General features: G+C 45.8%; 1 protein-coding gene across 8 annotated transcripts in view; it reads left to right on the top strand.

Moving 5' to 3' along the window:
* The window catches only part of gro (groucho), a 65,006-nt gene that overhangs the window by 2,508 nt on the left and 44,527 nt on the right, over positions 1-17,971 (top strand). For 4 of the 8 annotated variants that reach the window (XM_012377510.2, XM_012377507.2, XM_012377508.2 and 1 more), the window contains exons 1-2: positions 2,933-3,272; positions 8,578-8,983. In XM_012377510.2, coding sequence (XP_012232933.1) covers positions 8,948-8,983 — 36 coding nt within the window. In that variant the 5' untranslated portion in view covers positions 2,933-3,272; positions 8,578-8,947. Of the gene's footprint in view, positions 1-2,931; positions 3,273-8,577; positions 8,984-17,971 lie in introns of those variants that run through there. The other 4 variants (XM_012377502.2, XM_012377504.2, XM_012377506.2 and 1 more) reach the window with 2 other exon arrangements.

Raw genomic sequence — 17,971 nt, forward strand, 5'->3', positions numbered from 1 at the left:
CATCCATACAGACGTGACAGACGGCGCAGCCGTAAATATGGTTATACGCAACCGTGGTTCGGTCGGCCGTGTGCGAGGATAATAAACACACGTGTGTCACGCGCGCGCGCGCGCGATCAAAAGTGCAGCGGGTTGCGGCTTGCGGCTGCTTCGACGAAGAGCAAGCAGAAAGAGACGGACGGACGTCGGTCCAATTCTACGCGATCGAGCGACCACATTCTCGCAAATTGCGACGCCGCCGACACCGACTGAGGCCGAATGACAATAAGTCGGCGGACAGGCAGGCGCGTTCGCATCGCGATCACGTACGCGTAGATTAGCGATCGTTTGTCCGGCCGCCCCGGACGCGTGATGACCAGCTACGAACTCCGTCGCGATCGTCAGCTACTTGCTCGCCTCGAATCAGCGCTGCTATTGAGTGTCTACAGTAAACACGCACTGTGATAACGTGAATTGTGTGTCGAAACCGGTGTTTTTTCAATCCGGTTGTTCGCGCGCGTTATTTTAGGCGTTGCGCGAAAAATTTTCCACTAGAATTTTATTTGATATTCAGATGATACTGTTGTAAATGGATATTTAAAATATATAAAAGCAGTATGTAGATATTACAATGGAATAGATATTACAGTGATACGCACATATATTTTTTTATGACAATTGTATGTGGATGAGATGCAACGAGTAGCTCTCATGATTGAAATTTCATATAAATCGTAATGATAAATTGCGATACGCGAGTAGGCGGATCGGAGAACATGTATCTGATATGCTGGAATACTTGCCAATAAACGCTTATTTGCATTTCCTTGTGACGCTTTTCTGGCGCTGTTACTCGTCAACATTTAATTTATTATCGTCTCGTCGAACTTTGTTCGATTATGCTATTACATAATTATACTGAATGTTTTCGAATAACTTGCAACAGTTTCAACCGTGAATTTCAATTAATTTATAATATTCGACGCTTTGCATTTATATAAACAAGAAAGAGGGACAGTGTGCTTATGTATCACTTCAAACTAGAATTCTTAAGAATTTTTCAATATCTCTGATTCCATTATACCGACTCGAAGCGAAACACGATACTGCATCGCGGGCATCGCATCCCGTCGATTTCTATTCATGATCGATCACGCCAGCGAGGAAGACATATATCTCGCGACGAGATGCGCAGGAAAACGCATCGGTGCAATAGTCGCGGCCGCTTTCTCGCGCGCTCTCTCTCCCTCTCTTTCTCTCGCTCTCGTCTCGTCTCGCTCTCCCACACCCGGCTCGGTTGAGTATTGGAATTTCGAAAAGCCGGGCTGCTCAGGTAGACAGTCGTGATTTAGAGCATCCCCCGGTCGGCGGGCGTTTAACCGAATCGAGGATTCATCTCTCCTCGCGCGCGCCCTCAAAGCAACGCGGCGGCGGCAGCGGCGGACGCGATGCATGAGCGGTGTGTAATATGATGAGCACCACATGTACGGCGTACGTATGCGCGAACTTTATACGCGACTGCACATACACACACACACACACACGTATACGCGTACATCTGTAGGCGTTCGCGCGTTCCCTCGCACACTCTCTCGCACTCTCCCCGTCACTCACACGCTCGCGGCGGTTACACCCACGCCCGAGCTCTCTACTTACGTTGCCGGATGACTCGTGTTGTCCGGCGCTCTCCGCCACTTTGACTCTCTCCGTCTCTGTCGCGTCGCAGTCGCGCACACACATGTGCACGTATACGTATGCACATGTATATCCACACACACACACACACACAGCCCGACATTCGGCATTCCCGCTGCATCTCTGGTCTGTGGATTGCGGGGGCGCGAGCGAGCGAGCGAGAAACGGGCGAGAGCGGGATGACAGGAGAGACCGACACGAGAGAGCGAAAGATTAAGAAACGCGGCGGCGCGACAGAGAACGACGAGAGGCAGGCAACGAGCGCCACAGAGCACGGCGAGGGGAGGCATATCCGTGGCACGAGAGTGCGAAGAGAGGAAGATGCTGTGGCGGCGCGGACGAGAGCGAGAGCGATGATCATAGCGCGAAAAGCAGGGGTGTCGATAAAGAGTTTTCTAAACTTGCCGCACGTGCCACACGACAGCGAATATATTAATACGCTGCGCTGAGTCTCGTTGATCCTCGCGTGATTAAGAATCGTCGTTAGAAAGTCGCGACTTCGAAATGTAGGCATTCGTATAAATATTATCGTGTCTGATTGAAAAAAAAAATGCATACGTCGTGATTTCACATTAATATCAAGTTCGATCTAATGACATTAGCATCGTTGGCATAGCGTTGCTTCTAATTTTTGTAATCCCGTTGTTTGAAGTTGCGACAACAGTTGAAATTCAAATCGAAATAGAAATGATCTAATAATTGTCAGCGTGTCAATAATGTTGCCGTGACCGTTGCGAGAACCGTTGATGGACATTGATTATCCTAAAAACCACGATCAAAATTCACGAATGACGGATAAAGCGAAAGAGAAAGAGAGAGGAAAAGAGCGTAGGATGAAGAGAACCGGCGGGAGTAGTAGATTGAATCTTTTTAACGGCCTTCGGGAAGAGCGGGGCCACAAAGAGAAGTACAGATTCTCTTCTTCGTAACCCACAAAACTCGGCGAGACGACGGAACGATCTCTCGCCCCCAACGGTCGACGCCCTTGACTCGCGCGGGAGGCGACGAGTGGAGGCAGGACAGCTTGCGGTGGAAGCGAGACGGAGCGGAGCTGCCACTGCCGTTCAGAGACGTTGTGTATGTGCATTTGTGTGTCTGCGGATGTGTGTATCCATGCGCTCGCTCTCATTGATGCGTCGGTGTGGACCCGCCGCGGCGGTTGGTGTTGGTCGTCGTTCGTTGGTGTGTTCGCGGCGCGCGGCGCGGTGGTGGCGGCGGCGGCAAGCGGCGTTCACACGTTCCCGTCATCCACTTCGGTACTACCCGGCTCGCAGTCGAGCGTCGTACGTTGCGCGGCGTGGTTGTGACGCTCGCCCGCTCGTTCCCGGTCGCGGCTGTCGGTACAGAAACGTTCGACACAGACGTGCGTCGACTACGCGTCTTCTTTTACGAAAGTGTCAGTGCGAGACGAAGCGAGAGAGTAGAAGATATACTAAAGAGGGAAGAGAGACCGCGGGGAGAGTGTGCGGCAGGAAATGCGAATGCTTTTTCGCCGCAGTGCCAAGACGGATTAAGGACGGAGACGCGGCGGATTTCGTGGCGAACAATCGTTCTTACAGCCGGGATCTAGAATCGCGACTTCCCATGGATCCTTCGAGGTATAGTTCACGCGTCACATCAACGCGGCTACTGTCTGCATCTCGAATTGCAATTAATGACTTTTTCGAAGCGTCGTGAGAGTCCCACGAGTAAAAACGGATCCGCGCCAAGTTGCGATAGTTAGCGGCGCGCGAAGTCACGTGTCCTCATTGGTTATGCGGTCAGCTTTGGAGCGTGACGCGTTGTCTCTCGCGCAAAATATCGACGAAGCGCGGATAATAGATGACAATTATATTACTCTCGTGACGAGAAAGAGGATTTTTTCGCTTCGTGCCGATCGTGTGATACGTCACGTTAAGTTTATCCCGTTAATCTCTCGCTCTCGAGTTCGCCGGTTCGGGGCTAATAATTACGGCGTTCGAACACCATTCGCGAAACGAGGGAAGCCGAGGATCAGCGGCGAATCACCCGCAAAAACTAATCCTTCCCTCTCCTCTGATCGAGGCTTAATTCCCACCGCTCCGCTTTCTTGATCGATAAGATACGCGCTTTCTTCCGAGAAAACGTTGCGCCCAAGCCGAACTCGGGATCGTTAATTGAGTTTCGAACAACGGGCCCCCGGTGTCTGCTCCGAATCTTTGCCCCTCGTTTACCGATCCTCGGCGTTCTATCGCGACACGCTTAATAGGTTATTGGGAAGATGGATAGACAAAAGTGATTAACATTTTAAGCCTCGCGATGACTTAACATTACGACGATAGATGAACGTAAGTGCACCTTTGTATGTGACCTAAATCGAAACGGCCACACTCCAAAGACTTTTAACGATCAGGTGTCAATTTTCTCAAGTTTTACGTCCCGTTTCATTGCGAAACGCTTAATAAGTTATTGAAGATAGATAACCTGGTCTTTTATCATAATTACGTTACATTACCATAATGTGAATTTAAATGATGTCTTAAATCATTTAGGAACGCGGACAAACTTTGCAGTGCATTCTTTAATCGATTTGAAATCAACTTTTTTCAACAGAAAATCGAGTAAACGATGTTATTTTCTCTCACAATTTTTTAATTTAACGTAACATTAAATATGTAGATAACTAATTCTCGATGTATTGAAACTTAATCGACTTAGATTGATCAATTTTGCATAGTACATCAGTTACATTAACGGAAGTAACTGTTGAATGATTGAATAGACGTTGAAAAGTTTATCAACAACGTAACTTGCCGATCAAAAAGATGCGAATTTTATTGCGTGTGACGATAGCAATTTCGTTTAAATCTTTTAATGCCGGTTTCACTTCCCGATTCTAGAGAGCTAAGCAAATAATTAAATTGCCTGTTCTTTTTTTTTACTTCATGTATTATCGGTAAAAGTCGACGATGAGAATAGTCGAGAGTGGCGCGGAGAAGAGGCGGGTTAACGATGTTAGGGGTAATCGACGTACACGCCACGTAAAATCGTCGGAGACGATCGACAAGCCGCTCTTCGCCGCTCAGCTCCGTTCTCTTTGTCGTGTAAGGTTTGCGAAACTTTTACGTGTACATATCTCGTAAATTGCGAACGGTCTTCGCCTCGAGCTTCTCGTGCCGAGCATAGCGAATGTACTACGTTACCGTCGTGCCGTAATAAACGTTATAATTTACGTAGGAACTTGGGAAGGTCGCCGAAAAATAATTGAGAACACAAGTTCTAATTCAGAACTGTACTTCGGATGTTTGCTCATTCCAAATTGACCGGTAATAATACAGATTGGCGGAGTAACACAATTAGGCGGTTATTAATTCACTGTTCAAACGAAGTTTCGTATAATTGTGAATACGCTGTTCAAACAGAATTTTATAGCCCTCGATCCATTGTTCATGTGAAATTTCGTAATTATTAATCCGCTGTTCAAATAGAATTTTCGCACACGCTTATTCTCAATTGTCGCGAATCACATTTAAGTTCTTTCTTTTCGCCGTACAATTATCGCGCTCTCCACGATAAGGCTTTTTACGATACATGTATTTTACGAACTACGTGTCGTCGTCGCACCGCTAATAGAGGCACAATCGGCCGTATCGTAAGTATGCGGAATATTAGGACACCGTCGTAACGACGCATAGTGCCGCCGCTCGGAGTTGGCTTTATCGCCAGCACAATAGTTTCTGCTTTCGTGCCGGTTGCGAACAAACGTTATGCTTTGTAAAATCGACGGTTTAACAGCATACGCGTGGAAACGATTACCGAATGACCTAATTATTATTTATCAATCAATTATTATTTATTGTTGTTATTATTTATTATTTTATTATTTATACGTTTCTAACCGAAGTAACACAATCGTAACAATATGAACAATCAAAATTACTATTTAACATATATTACTTACATTTCTATTATCTTTTAATTGTAAAATATTGTTTCTGCGTTGTACTATAATCGCCAAAATTAGTTTATTTTTACAATTTATTGCAATTTTGCAGATAAATTAATCAAACTTATTGAATGCGTAGAAAATGGAATACTACGTTCCGCGTGACGCGACTATTTCGCATATCCTTGGCTTGTACGTAACGAAATCGCGAGACTCGTGAACGGCGCGCGCGGTATCACTTCGCGGTACCCGATAATTAAAGCGCGGTACCGGCGTGTCCGGTGTGGAGAATCCTTTAATCCGCACGGCATTGTGCGCCGCCGCTCGGCCATGTCGCGATAACGATCGGGAGGGTAAAGAAATCACGGGGCGATCGCGTGGTGGTTAAGGATCGGCCGAGGGCCGATTACGCGAGAGATTCGTGATAACTTCCTCCGTGACTCGTCCGTTCGTTGCGACCCGCGCTGGTTTCCTTTTTTCTCCGAAACACGCGGACAAGCTTGGCAAGCTCTTTAAGAGCGTAAAAACGCGATTTCTAGGTTTTCTCAACCGTAACTTGCGTTATTTGCATTGCACGCTGAGACGTAACGTAAATTTATTGAGATAGGAGTCAAATTTTCTTGCATTTTTTTATATTAGGAAGATAAGATACGAAAAACGCTTAAAACACATTCAAAAAGCAAATTCAATCTTTTTTTATACGTAGCGTAGAAACACCGAATATTTGTTTGTACAATTTTTTTTTTACCAATCGCATGTCATGTCAGATTGCTTCACAGCTGTTTCATGACGCAGTTTATCGGTCATAACTCGGTTATCACTGATTGCGTCGAAATCTGAACTTGCCAAAATGATTGCGATTCGGATCTACGATCTCTATCGTCTCGCACCGCGCTTTATTGCCTCGCAAGACGATAGAGAACGCGACGAAACTTTTTTCCAACGTTTGCGTAAATACAGGAGGGGGTGGATTTAATTTCGCACGGTGGCAGCGGCGGTGGCGTTTGCCGACGGGGCGCGACGCGCCGCGACGTCACACACGCCCGGCGTATCAAGCCGAAAAGTTTTTATCGTTCCGCCGAACGCATTTGCTGCAAATTGATGGAAATGACGGCTCAAATTCGGGCTTGGGCGAATTTTTCGCGCTGGCGCACGCGCGCATTACACCTGTGGGTGTGCGTGTATATAAATATATATATTTATATATACGTGTATCTCTGCACATATATTGCCGGCGAAATACATTATCCGCGGAGAATGGACTGTTAACGCGGTTATATGACTCCATTTTGCGCGTTACACGAAACATCATCCCGCGTTACAAAGAGCCCGTAATGACGCGTCATGTATATGCGATCGCGCGGCGCGGTAAAAGCGTGAAAATAATAGGCGACGTTGCACGGCCCCGGCCACGCGCGGACGTTGGTTTTTGGACCGGGGACCCTCCTCGGCGAAGCGTGCAAATCGCAAAAATGTTTTCCATAATTCGCGCGCGACCCGCCCTGCGGCGCGATGCGGCTAAAATAAACGGTGCTGAAATCGCGCACGGCAATCTGTCGGAGAGAGAGAGAGAGAGAGAGAGAGAGTGAACGAGTGAGCGCGCGCGCGAGGGGGAGCACCGCAAATTATCCGTCCGTCCGTCCGCCCGCCTGTTGTTGAACGGCCAATTCTCTACTTGGAAATTAAGCTACGGCCTAAACTAACCTAGCATAACCGTCGCCGGCAACGGCCGGTGCATCCATCGGTTGAGTGTTTGCACGCCCGCTTTAGCTTCCTACCGCTCCCTCGCGTCGTCGGCATTGGCTGTTCTACGACATGCAATGAAACGCCGTTGGAATACAACATGTATCGATTCATTGATATCAATTTATTTAAGTATCTGTGTGGTAAGCGCGACTAGATCGTGTGATAAACGCAAATAGATCGGCGATTGTTTTCTTCTCTCGTTAAAAAAATTGATTCAAGTTAATCAAGTGTTAATCAGTTATTATTATCACATTCTATTCCGCGAAGAAAAATTTGGGAATTTATTCGTCGGTTAATAAAAAAAAAAAAAAAAGAGAGGGACGCGGTCGCTCGTTTTATGCAAAAGCCTTCAATTTAACATTAAACCCTCGACAAAGAGTTTTTGCGTTATTGTCCCGCCGACACGGTAGACGACGTGGTGAAATGCCGCGATAAGCGCAAAGCATTAATGAGCAATTTTCATTTCGGATTTCCATCATCGTTCTCTCGTCTCTAATTCGCTGTTCACCGACTCGTAAGAAGCGTGCGCGATCGTTCCGCTTCGTTTTCCGCGATGTTTTATTGCAGAATTTATCCGACATGTTTGACACGTTTGCAATAATGGTCGTCGCGCCGAGCCTTCGCCCGCCATCGCTCGTAATGCACCGCGCGGCCGCCGCCGTGGTCCATTGAAAATTGCATTGTAATCAATGCGTCGTAGATCCTGAAACGTGACGTTGCGCTCAGCCGGCAGCTTTGCACCCGATATACATATATACACGGTGGGCGCGCTTTCTTTTCGCTTTTCTATCCTCTTCGTCTCTCTCTCTCGCTTTTTTTTGCTCTTTGTCCCCGGTTCGAAACACGCCTCGAAGATTAGGATAAATGCTCCTGGAGCGGCGACGGGGCGCGCAGTTTACGCGCCTCGTAAATCGAACGATAAATTGATCGCTCGCCATCGTAAAGCTCTGCTCACACGCGCGCCGCGCCACGCCGATGAAATGGGAACGCATGGTCCCTGCGAGATACAGCGCGGTTAATAGAGAATACTTTTAACGCCGTTCTCCTCGGAGAAGGAAATTTAAATGGCGGCGAACAAATATTTTTCGACTCGGCCTCCAACAGAGAATATTATCAGAAATCTTTTGATTTATGTCTTTTACTCACGTATTTGAAGTTAATTTTTTGATATCGTTTTTATGTTACAGCTTTCCTTAAATTATTTAAGATTATGAAAGAACAAGGAAGTAAAAAAATGATATTTTCTCCAACAGGAAAGGAGTCTCTTCGTAATGCACGAGGCTTTAACAACGCGCGAAGATATGAGGAAAATGCCGTGAACGTACGTCGAACTTAAAGTCGAGATTCGCGAAACCGTTTGCCGTTTCCGTAGAAATTCGATCGATGAGAGAAGTGTACTCGGTTCGCGATAAAGTAGTAGCCGCGATGAATCGCGTTGTGCTGTGAACAGTGCATGGAAAGAAGGTCGATCTAGAACTGCGAGCGTCGTCAAATGGAGTCACTTTCGGATCACGAGGATGCCATCGCCAGGATCGAGTCCACGAACGCATGGTGAAATGATCGTGTGCGTAGTGTATCGTGAACGCTGCAGCGATTTCTAAGAAGCAATTGCCCAAGGTTAAGATGTACCCCGCGCCGGCGAGACATCCCGCCGCTCCCGTAAGTACTCACATATGCCTCACATCTCTTTTTTTCGAAATGGAGAAATCGATAGTGCCGTCGGTGGAACATAGAGATATATATGAAGATAAAGTAGCATAATTAGCGCGGAATGAAAAATGTAAGGATTCAATATACTAATGAAAGAAAATGGAAATTGGAGAGATCTAACAAATTTATGCTTGGACACGCATACGGACAGCAAAGTCTTACTGTTTGTTTAATTTAAAACAAACTTTTTAATCCGGCAGAAATTTCAATTTGACGTGTAGCGAAATTAACGAATTAACGCGATAATGTAATGGGCTCACGCGGAATTAGCAGTCTAGCGGTGTTGTGAATTTCCCGCAGCACTACCGCATTTCTTCGCTTACACCGTTATCTTTAACATTTTTTTTATTTATCCACTGTAACGAGCGTCAAAGGGTAATATAGTGTAATTACCGCTCGGCGTGTAGCAGAGAAGCGAAAGAGCACGTGGGAGTCGAGCCGGCCGTTCTCGCACTTCGCGTTGCTAATTCGAAGAATGTTTGATTGTTCCCCGCACTCCGTCCCTCTCCGCCGTCGCCACCACCACCTCCGCTCGTGCCGCTCTTTTTACCGTCATAATTTCACGCGTCGCGCAAGCTCAAAGTCCCTTACGACGAAACGAGACCACCGGCGAATTTGCTGATACACAGACGTAGAATGGGAGAGAGAGGGACAGAGAGGCGGCCGTTAGAAATTGTGGGGATTATTTATAGAGCCCGCAAGTCAACGTACAACAATTGCCGTTCATAGAAGCGGCCAATGGGCGATATGTGGGCACCACTCGTTTGCTTATTGACGCTGATGTGGCGCCGCTCCGCTCAAGGGGCACAAAGTGGCACGATCGTTTCTTCACGAGTATACTCGAAGCGTGCGACGTATGAAGCGGCGACAATAATGCGCCGTATACTGATTCCTCTTAATATCGCGCGAAACGGCCGATAATTATCGCGGTGACTAATAGAACGTCATAATTGACCCAATGAGAATCGGAAAAGTTAAGCGTCGTCGTGGCATGATAATTTCACCGCGAGTATTCTCGGGACGACGTTGATACATGATATTTATTTTTAACATAACATCGCGCGAAACGGCCGATAATTATCGCGATGACTAATACAACGATGCGGTTGATACGAGAAAAATCGTGAATATTGAATACAGATTCGTGCCGATAAATTTTTGATGAATATTCTCGAGATGCGCAGAGACACGTGATAATGTGTCATGCTTCTTTAAATATCAAGCGAAACGCAATTATCGCGATGGCTAACAGATGCAGTTAATCCGATAAGAATCACGGAAATGAAATGTAATTATGTTTCGATTATTTTTTTGCCGATAATATTCTTAAGATGTGCATAGTAGATTGGCAATAATGTACTATATTTCTTTAAAAATCGCGCAAAACAACTGACAATTGCGGTCGATTATTAAACGTAATTGGTCTAAGTTAGGCATCGTTACGAACGTTGTTATTTAACAGGAAACTGGTCGCATTGCGTGCCACTAAAGAAATTTAAAACAGCTTCGCATATTACGATAAGTATAACGTCTTTAGCTTCCAGCCGTTGGCACGGTCCCCGAAGGGCGTCTCTACGCCGGATAACAGCGTGTCATTAGCGATCTTTTAATGGAAATGAGTGGAAATTAACTGTCATTAGATCGTGATACAGTTTCCACGTGATAATGTTGCGAAGAAAGCGGTGACACTATCTCTATTAATAGCGGACGCGTAATCAACCGTAATCGTCGCGGCATATGATCGACTATTTATGCGCGGCCATTTAGCGGTTATTTATTGCCTCCTTCTCTGCGGTCGAAAGACGCGGCCGGCACAAACGACTGCATGAGATGAAGATTCGTGCCTCATTAACGTACGTCGTAAGACGAATCTGTCATAAGTGGATGACTTGACATAAAAACGAATATAAACGCCGCATTTCCATAATTATAACTTCGTTAAAAGGGATTTTGATGTATCGTCAATATCGTGAAAGGCTGCAGACGCCATTTAGAACGCTCGTGACGTAGATGAATGTGAAGAGTATTTTTCCCGCCTTAGAAATATTATTAATTACTTAAAAAAGTGAAACAAGCGTTAAATTCTCATAAACGTAATTCTTTCGGTATAATTACACTTTCTCTTGTATTTTACGTGTTTCGCGTATTCCGCGTGACAACGGATTGTCAGTGCCACGATGATGATGCCAGGAAAGTTAGACCTGTAGAAAGCGAATCATTCTCTTCGCTTGCCAACCAAATAAACGAATACACGTTGGCGAGCGTCGCGCTCGTAATTCTGTAACTCGATCCTTCACGAAAAGGATAATAAAAGACGAAATAGTTATTCGCGAGAGTCGTCCGTTGTTTTAAGACGCGCGTCGGACGATGCATCTGCAGGATAGTAGTCGCAGGTCTAGAATATCATGAAAAAAAAAAAAAGAAACGAAGAACTCGAGGGATACTGGAAAGAGGTCGGATCATCAGGGAAAACATCGGGGAGTAGCTTTCACAATTTTTCGTTGCGAGTGAAAAAAGAGGATGGAGAATTCATTAATTGGCAACACTTTTATCTTTGTTTCAGTGAAGTATATAACGTATTATGATAGTAAAAAATAATAGCCTCTTTCATCGGTCTCCTCCGTTTACTTCTGTTTTATTTATTTAATTTTCGTTCGATAAGAATAAACTTCAGTCACGTAAAAAAATAGTCATCTTTGCGGAATGATTCAACTCTTTCAAACAAGAGAAAACGACCGCCTCGCATGGTTACGTTTCACAATCGCGTCAGTTGTCATTCTCGAGCGAGACTACTCTCTTAGTGAACCGTCGCTTTCGCTGTGAAAAAAAAATATCGCTATAGTGGATCGCAATTAATAACGGTGGCGTAACTAGGTGAACATCTCTTCCTCTTCTCCCATTGCCGGTTCTCCCCGCTTATGTCTTTGATTAATAGTTATCTCTCGTGTCGCGGGCGTGCATTAGAAGTTAAGCGGGAACAAAAGTGCGAGAGAACGAGCGTTCGCAGCAGCAGCGACGGCAGCAGTGTCTCTGCCGCGACACGATATAGTTTGCGCAAATGTAGGAAGTAATATCGCGGGGACAACAAGAGTCTCGCGACGCGCTCTTTGCGAAGTGCGCCTGGCTGAGCGCGCGAGAGCGATGCGAGCTCTGCACCGAGCGCGCGGGACAAAGGGACGCCGCTTTGTTTCGTCGTCTCTCTTTTCCCTAGCTCGCTCTCTCTCGCTCTCCTCGCCCGGCCCTATCCACCTCCGTCGAAACCCGCTCCTCCGGCGTTGCCTTCCCGCGCCCTTTCGTGCCGGTTCGTCGTGTCGTTTCGTGCTCCAGATTCCGCGGATTCTACGCGCGTCGTCCCCTCATGGAGAGAGAGATCGCTCGAGCGCTGGATTTTATATCAAAAATCTCGCCGTTTATTGCTTTATTGGTCTCGAATGTAGAGGGAAGACTGGGATATGATGTTGTATTTTTGACTCGTGAAATCACATCGATGCTCTGTGATCATTACACCGTGTGTATGCACTCTATTGATATAAATGCAGACGATGTATATGCAAATGTACATTTATTCGAATTTTTATATATTTTGGAAAAAAAATAAGTAATAAGCGATACTTGAAGTTTTTGAAATGCGTTTCGAATCTTACTAATTTCACTGAGTATTGTTTGTGAATTCGAAACAAAAACATACAGATATGAGTGATGAATTTTTTAATGGTCAACAGAGCGAGCGATCTATTGGCTGCAAGATTGGTTTTTTTTGTAAATGCTTGTTGTAACGGAAAAATATCGTAGGAGAAATATTCGGGAAGAGAAATAATTAACTGAAAAAAATTACTCGTATACGACGCGGCCACCGAATATTGTTTGGAGGGACTCTGCATTCGCGCGGCGATTGAAGAATTACGTTGTAATTGGCCGAATAAAAAATTGGGATTGCCGCATGAAAATGATCTGCCCGTTGGTCGGTCGTGAGCTTTTTCCGCGTATCGGGGGACGGAAAAAAATTTGTCGATGACAATCGCTAATCAAATCGTTCGGCGACTAATTGTTCGCCGAATGGCTCGTTCGAATTGGTACGAGGAGCGAAAATTGAAAATGTTCGCCGGAGGCTTCGCTTTGAAAGAGAGGAAAGTCGGGCTGGACGGAACCATTCGCAGTAACAAATTGCGCGGGCGGAATAAAAAAAAAGAACAAACCTAAGGAAGCTTCTTTCATGAAAATTTCGCGAAATTTAATAAACTGAAAAATGTATATTTGTAGCTTGCGCATAATACGATTAAAAATATCTCTCTCGACGTCGCGAAATTAACTCTTTCCACACTTTACATAATTTGCTCTCCATTTCTATTATTCTCGCTTAATTAATATATAAACGCGCGTAAACGCGATATCAAGGAAACGCGCATATTTAATCTTATTTCGCAAAATTTAAGAGGACACGCGCGAGACGAGAGAGCGTTATAAAAGTAGATTCTCATTTTCGTATCAACCTTTTGCGATTTATGTAACAAGCTCGCGCCAGCGTTGAAAACCCTCTAAAACCCCACAGTCGCTCTTTCTCGGCGCGTTTTACTTCCTCTCTCGGAATAATGGAAACGCTCCAAAGTTTTTATGGCCGTACTCGCCTCTTCCTTGTCCACCGCACGAACGCACCGAAATTCTTCTCTCCTTCTCACGGCGCCGGGTTCATAATTCGGTCCTCGCGTGTACCGGCAGCAAAGTGTAGGAAAGGCATCGGTCGGTTTTAAAGTGTTTCCAGAACTGCCGTAAAATTCTAATTCACAGCTCGACGTTTTCAAGCGCTTTATCACTATTTAATTCTGTTCAACTTTGCTAGAATGCGACTAGGACGTTTAAGTATTCACGATGCATTTGTCAAAAGTGTACCACATTCCACTCGATTCCTTTTACGCGATAAGCCACCCGCAATTAGAATGGATAAAATCATTTTAAGAATTACGATAAATTAAATTGCAACATTAATGCGCCGATGTCTCTTCTTCTTTTACTTTTTTTTTCTAGTCCGAAGTGAATTGCCGCGGGTAAAAACGATTTGCCGTCCGATGAAAAGTGCCTGGAGTGATTAATTGTGGGGATTAATTAATAGCGGGGAAGACAAGAAACGGCGCGCGCGGTTTCCCCTGATTAATCCGTCACGCGGATGTGTGCGCGGGATTTCGCGAAATCGTAATCAGGCGAATGGTCCTTTTCACCGCGGCGGATGATGGACTATGATACATCGAAAGGGATTCTGTTCATCTCGTCCTCTATCCCATTGTTTGACCCCCGCCGTAAATACACGTTATATCGCTGACGCCCGGCTGGAGAGTAACTATGTACTTCTCCGAGCTTCTCGAACACGATTGCACGATCTCTCCCATCTGGCGCGTCGATTTTCTACTTTACGTTTTGCACAGGCGAGAGCCCTCTTGTCGTTCTGCACTACTTCTTGCGCGTCAACTGGCTCGTGAATCGTTATCCAAATTAATCAAATTTTTTTTTTACTTTTTATAGTAATGTTTATGGGGGTCTCTTGTTGAGATAAAATTAAAAAGTTATATTTAACTTTCGTAATTTACTATTAAATCAACAAAATGATAACTCGATAACAATCGATAAATTATTAAGATCGAAGCTATCTTTGATATATTCGGAACTAATTTTTTTCAAGATGGCACTCCACGAAAGTTTTAAATATGCCGTTAGTTATACAACGCGGCGTTCGTATTAATGGTTTACAGTTGCAAATACGGGAACCCGTCGGAGAAACTAATTACTCATTTCCCTCCGCGTATTTGGAGGAGATACTTGAAGCGTTTAAGATTAAAGGGAGGTTGCGGACGAGAGAAAGAGAGAGAGAGAGAGAGAGAGAGAGAGAGAGAGAGAGAGAGAGAGAGAGAGAGAGAGAGAGAGAGAGAGAGAGAGAAGAGAGAGAGAGAGAGAGAGAGAGAGAGAGGAAGCAAGCCGTTCAGGTCTCGTAATTGGTGAGTTTTAGCGGCATAATTCCCATCCATCCGCAGGGGCGTATCGCTCCGGCCTATGGCTTTTTAAGCGTCGGTCCACGATGTCCATTGGGGTAGTCGAGTCTGCTTCCCACCGCGTACACACAAATGTACACACGGACACACATACGGTCCTCTTTCTCGCTGTGTATACGGGGGTGCAGGCTTTACTCGGCTGTTGGGATCCGTTAGGCTCCGGAGTTTGAGGGTAAGAACGGTATGACAAGCATTTGATGAGGGGACCAACGCCGCCCACTGAAATCCCAAGCGGTTCTCATCTTCGTTCCCAGAGATTACCCTGCGGCACTAAACGTTACCAGAAGTGCTCTCGTGTTTATCACACGAAATTCCAAGCTACTTTCTGTCACATGGAGAGGATATTTTGCGCTTACTATTTTAATTAAACGATAATGTTAGCTTCGATCGGTGAAATGTACAATTACATATATAAATTGTTAAAAAAATTTTTAATCTTTGTTATTAATTATATTTATTGTTTATTTCGAAAGAATATTTAAAAAGCAAATTCCAGATTAAATTCATGGAAAAAAAGAATCTATTATGGAAACTTAATGATTATTTGAATTATTAAAATGAATCGATCGTTCTGGGCTTTTTCACTTTACGTAAGAATAATCAAAGGTATTAGAAAGGTATGAAACACACGGAAAGGAACGGCAATCGATAGCGAATCAACTCTCGAAGGCGCGTTATCGTAACGCGACCGGCGCGTCCAAGGTGGCCGCGTTATCGCCGCCAGGGCTTTTTATTGCTCGGCTTTTATTGTTTCCCCGCACGAGAGGGGCGGCGGGGACGGCTGCGCGCGCGGTTGGAATGTGTCTTTGGTCTCCGAGAGTAAGATTGATCACCACTGCCAACTGTGTCGGAGATGGTCGTAACACTCTTGCCACATACTAGGGGGGAGAGTCACCGAGTGTCCCCAGCGCGAGTGGCTCTCAGAGACTGCTCTAGCTCTTTCTCTCTCCCTCGCTCTTTCCGGCAGTGCATTCGTCCATGTACACCGCGTCCGAGGTTGGGAAACTCTGGCGGGATCTTGTTCAACATTTACATTTACATTTACATGTCGAACGGGGATCGACCCTCGGCCAGCCTCGTTAAAGGACGAGCGAGGGAGAAAGAGAGACGGAGAGAGCGAGAGACATCCGGGACGAGAAGGGCACCAGAAACACATAGACGCGCGGAATGACTATCACTGCTGCTGGTCTCGCACGTCGAATCGTCGTCGTATATCGCGAATCATGCCGATCGATCGAAAGAACGGCCGTTACGCTGTGTATCGGAATGCTAGCGGCTGCCTCATAGCGGTTTCAATTAGCCGGAAATTTCGTTAGCTGCTTATTCGATCAGGTAGTCGCTGTAGGGTGAACGGTCAATCGGTAATTAACCGCCCGAATCGCAAACTTTGACTTTATACATTGTAATATTGAACGAGCATTATTAGCGTGGCCATGTCGCACCTCTCTAGAACGTGACAGACAAGTGATTAAACAAAGGACAAAATCACATTTTGCTTCGCAATATCGCGATGTGCAGTTTGAAAAGAGAGCGATTTTTAATTTGCGGCAAAATTTGAAAAAATTGGCAAAATTACCGGTTAATCGGGCATTGCAAAAACTAGCCCGAATCGAAATACAAATTAATATATCGTATTTGCGTGTTCAATCAACTGCACGATGACGTTGATCGAACGTTGCGGGGGAGAGAAGATCGCTCTCATTTCTCGTAACGAGCGTGTCCGGGAAAACGTTCGCCGTGATCGATAAGCGAAATCCTTCGAGATTCCTTCTGCCGTCGCCTTGATCGCGATTCCTCGCTTCTTCGTGGTGGAAATAGTAATAGCGGCTGGAACGACTATGGCTTTATTATCGATTTGTTTAGGTGTACATGTATATACTTGCCGACTCTCGAGAATTTATGTACGCGCGCGGACTGGAAACCACACTTTAAGAACAAGAACTTAACTTTGTTAGTTATGTCATCCGTCTTTACTGTTAATGAAAACTTTTCTTTCTTTTTTTTTTTTTTTATTTATTTAAGACTTTACTTTCGTTTTATTTTCTTATCCAGATTCAACGCGTCGGATATACAATCTTTCCTGCATTTCGCTTTTCTCTCGTCGTTACCGTCGTGACTCCATCCGGAAAAGTTAGTACATCGAAACGTAACTCGAATATCTACTCCGCAGAAAGAGTTGAGCCTTTCGTGTACGATAGCGTCGGAGTCGAGGAGCGCGCGATCATTTCCGTGCGAGGGTTTGAGAAAACGAACAGGTGATACACGTCCCTCTGCTCTCACATGGATAAAACGATTATCGTTCTCACGGCGACGGCGTATAAGACCGGAGGAAAGGTTGTGATGCGCGAAGAGAGCCTGGCTGGCGAGCGAGCCAAGCTTACCCCCTCTCGTTGGCGGCCTTCCGAGAGGGACGAAGGGTCGCAAGGGGGATGCGCGCGCGCGCGCGCGCGCGCACGCAGTGAAGAAAACGAGAAAAAGGCCGACTTCCTTGTAGACTATAAACGGTTCACCCCTCGCGTGACGAAGGCATTTACCGAAGGCGGTATCGTCCACGTGGAGAAGGACGATCGAAGAAGCCACTCTTTCGTGGCTCCTGCTGGTACAAGCGGGTTCTCAACCACCCCGTCAGATGGCCATTCCGAGGATCGCCGATCCTACTAGTGTATCCCTTGCGGCAGGACCTCGCCCTGCCTGCTTTTTCTAACTCTCCTTCTCCACTTTGTCCTCAGTCTGCAAACGAACCGTCAATTTTATTGCCCCAAGCGTTTTTCATCCTCCTAAGGGAGAGAGAGAGAGAGAGAGAGAGAGAGAGAGAGAGAGAGAGAGAGAGAAAGAGAGAGAGAGAGAGCGAGAGCGAGAGAGGGTTTCTCCCGCGAAATCGATCGCGGCCTCGCGATGA

The sequence above is a fragment of the Linepithema humile genome, chromosome 6 (genome assembly GCF_040581485.1).
Source record: "Linepithema humile isolate Giens D197 chromosome 6, Lhum_UNIL_v1.0, whole genome shotgun sequence".
In the NCBI taxonomy this organism is placed as follows: Eukaryota; Metazoa; Arthropoda; class Insecta; order Hymenoptera; family Formicidae; genus Linepithema; species Linepithema humile.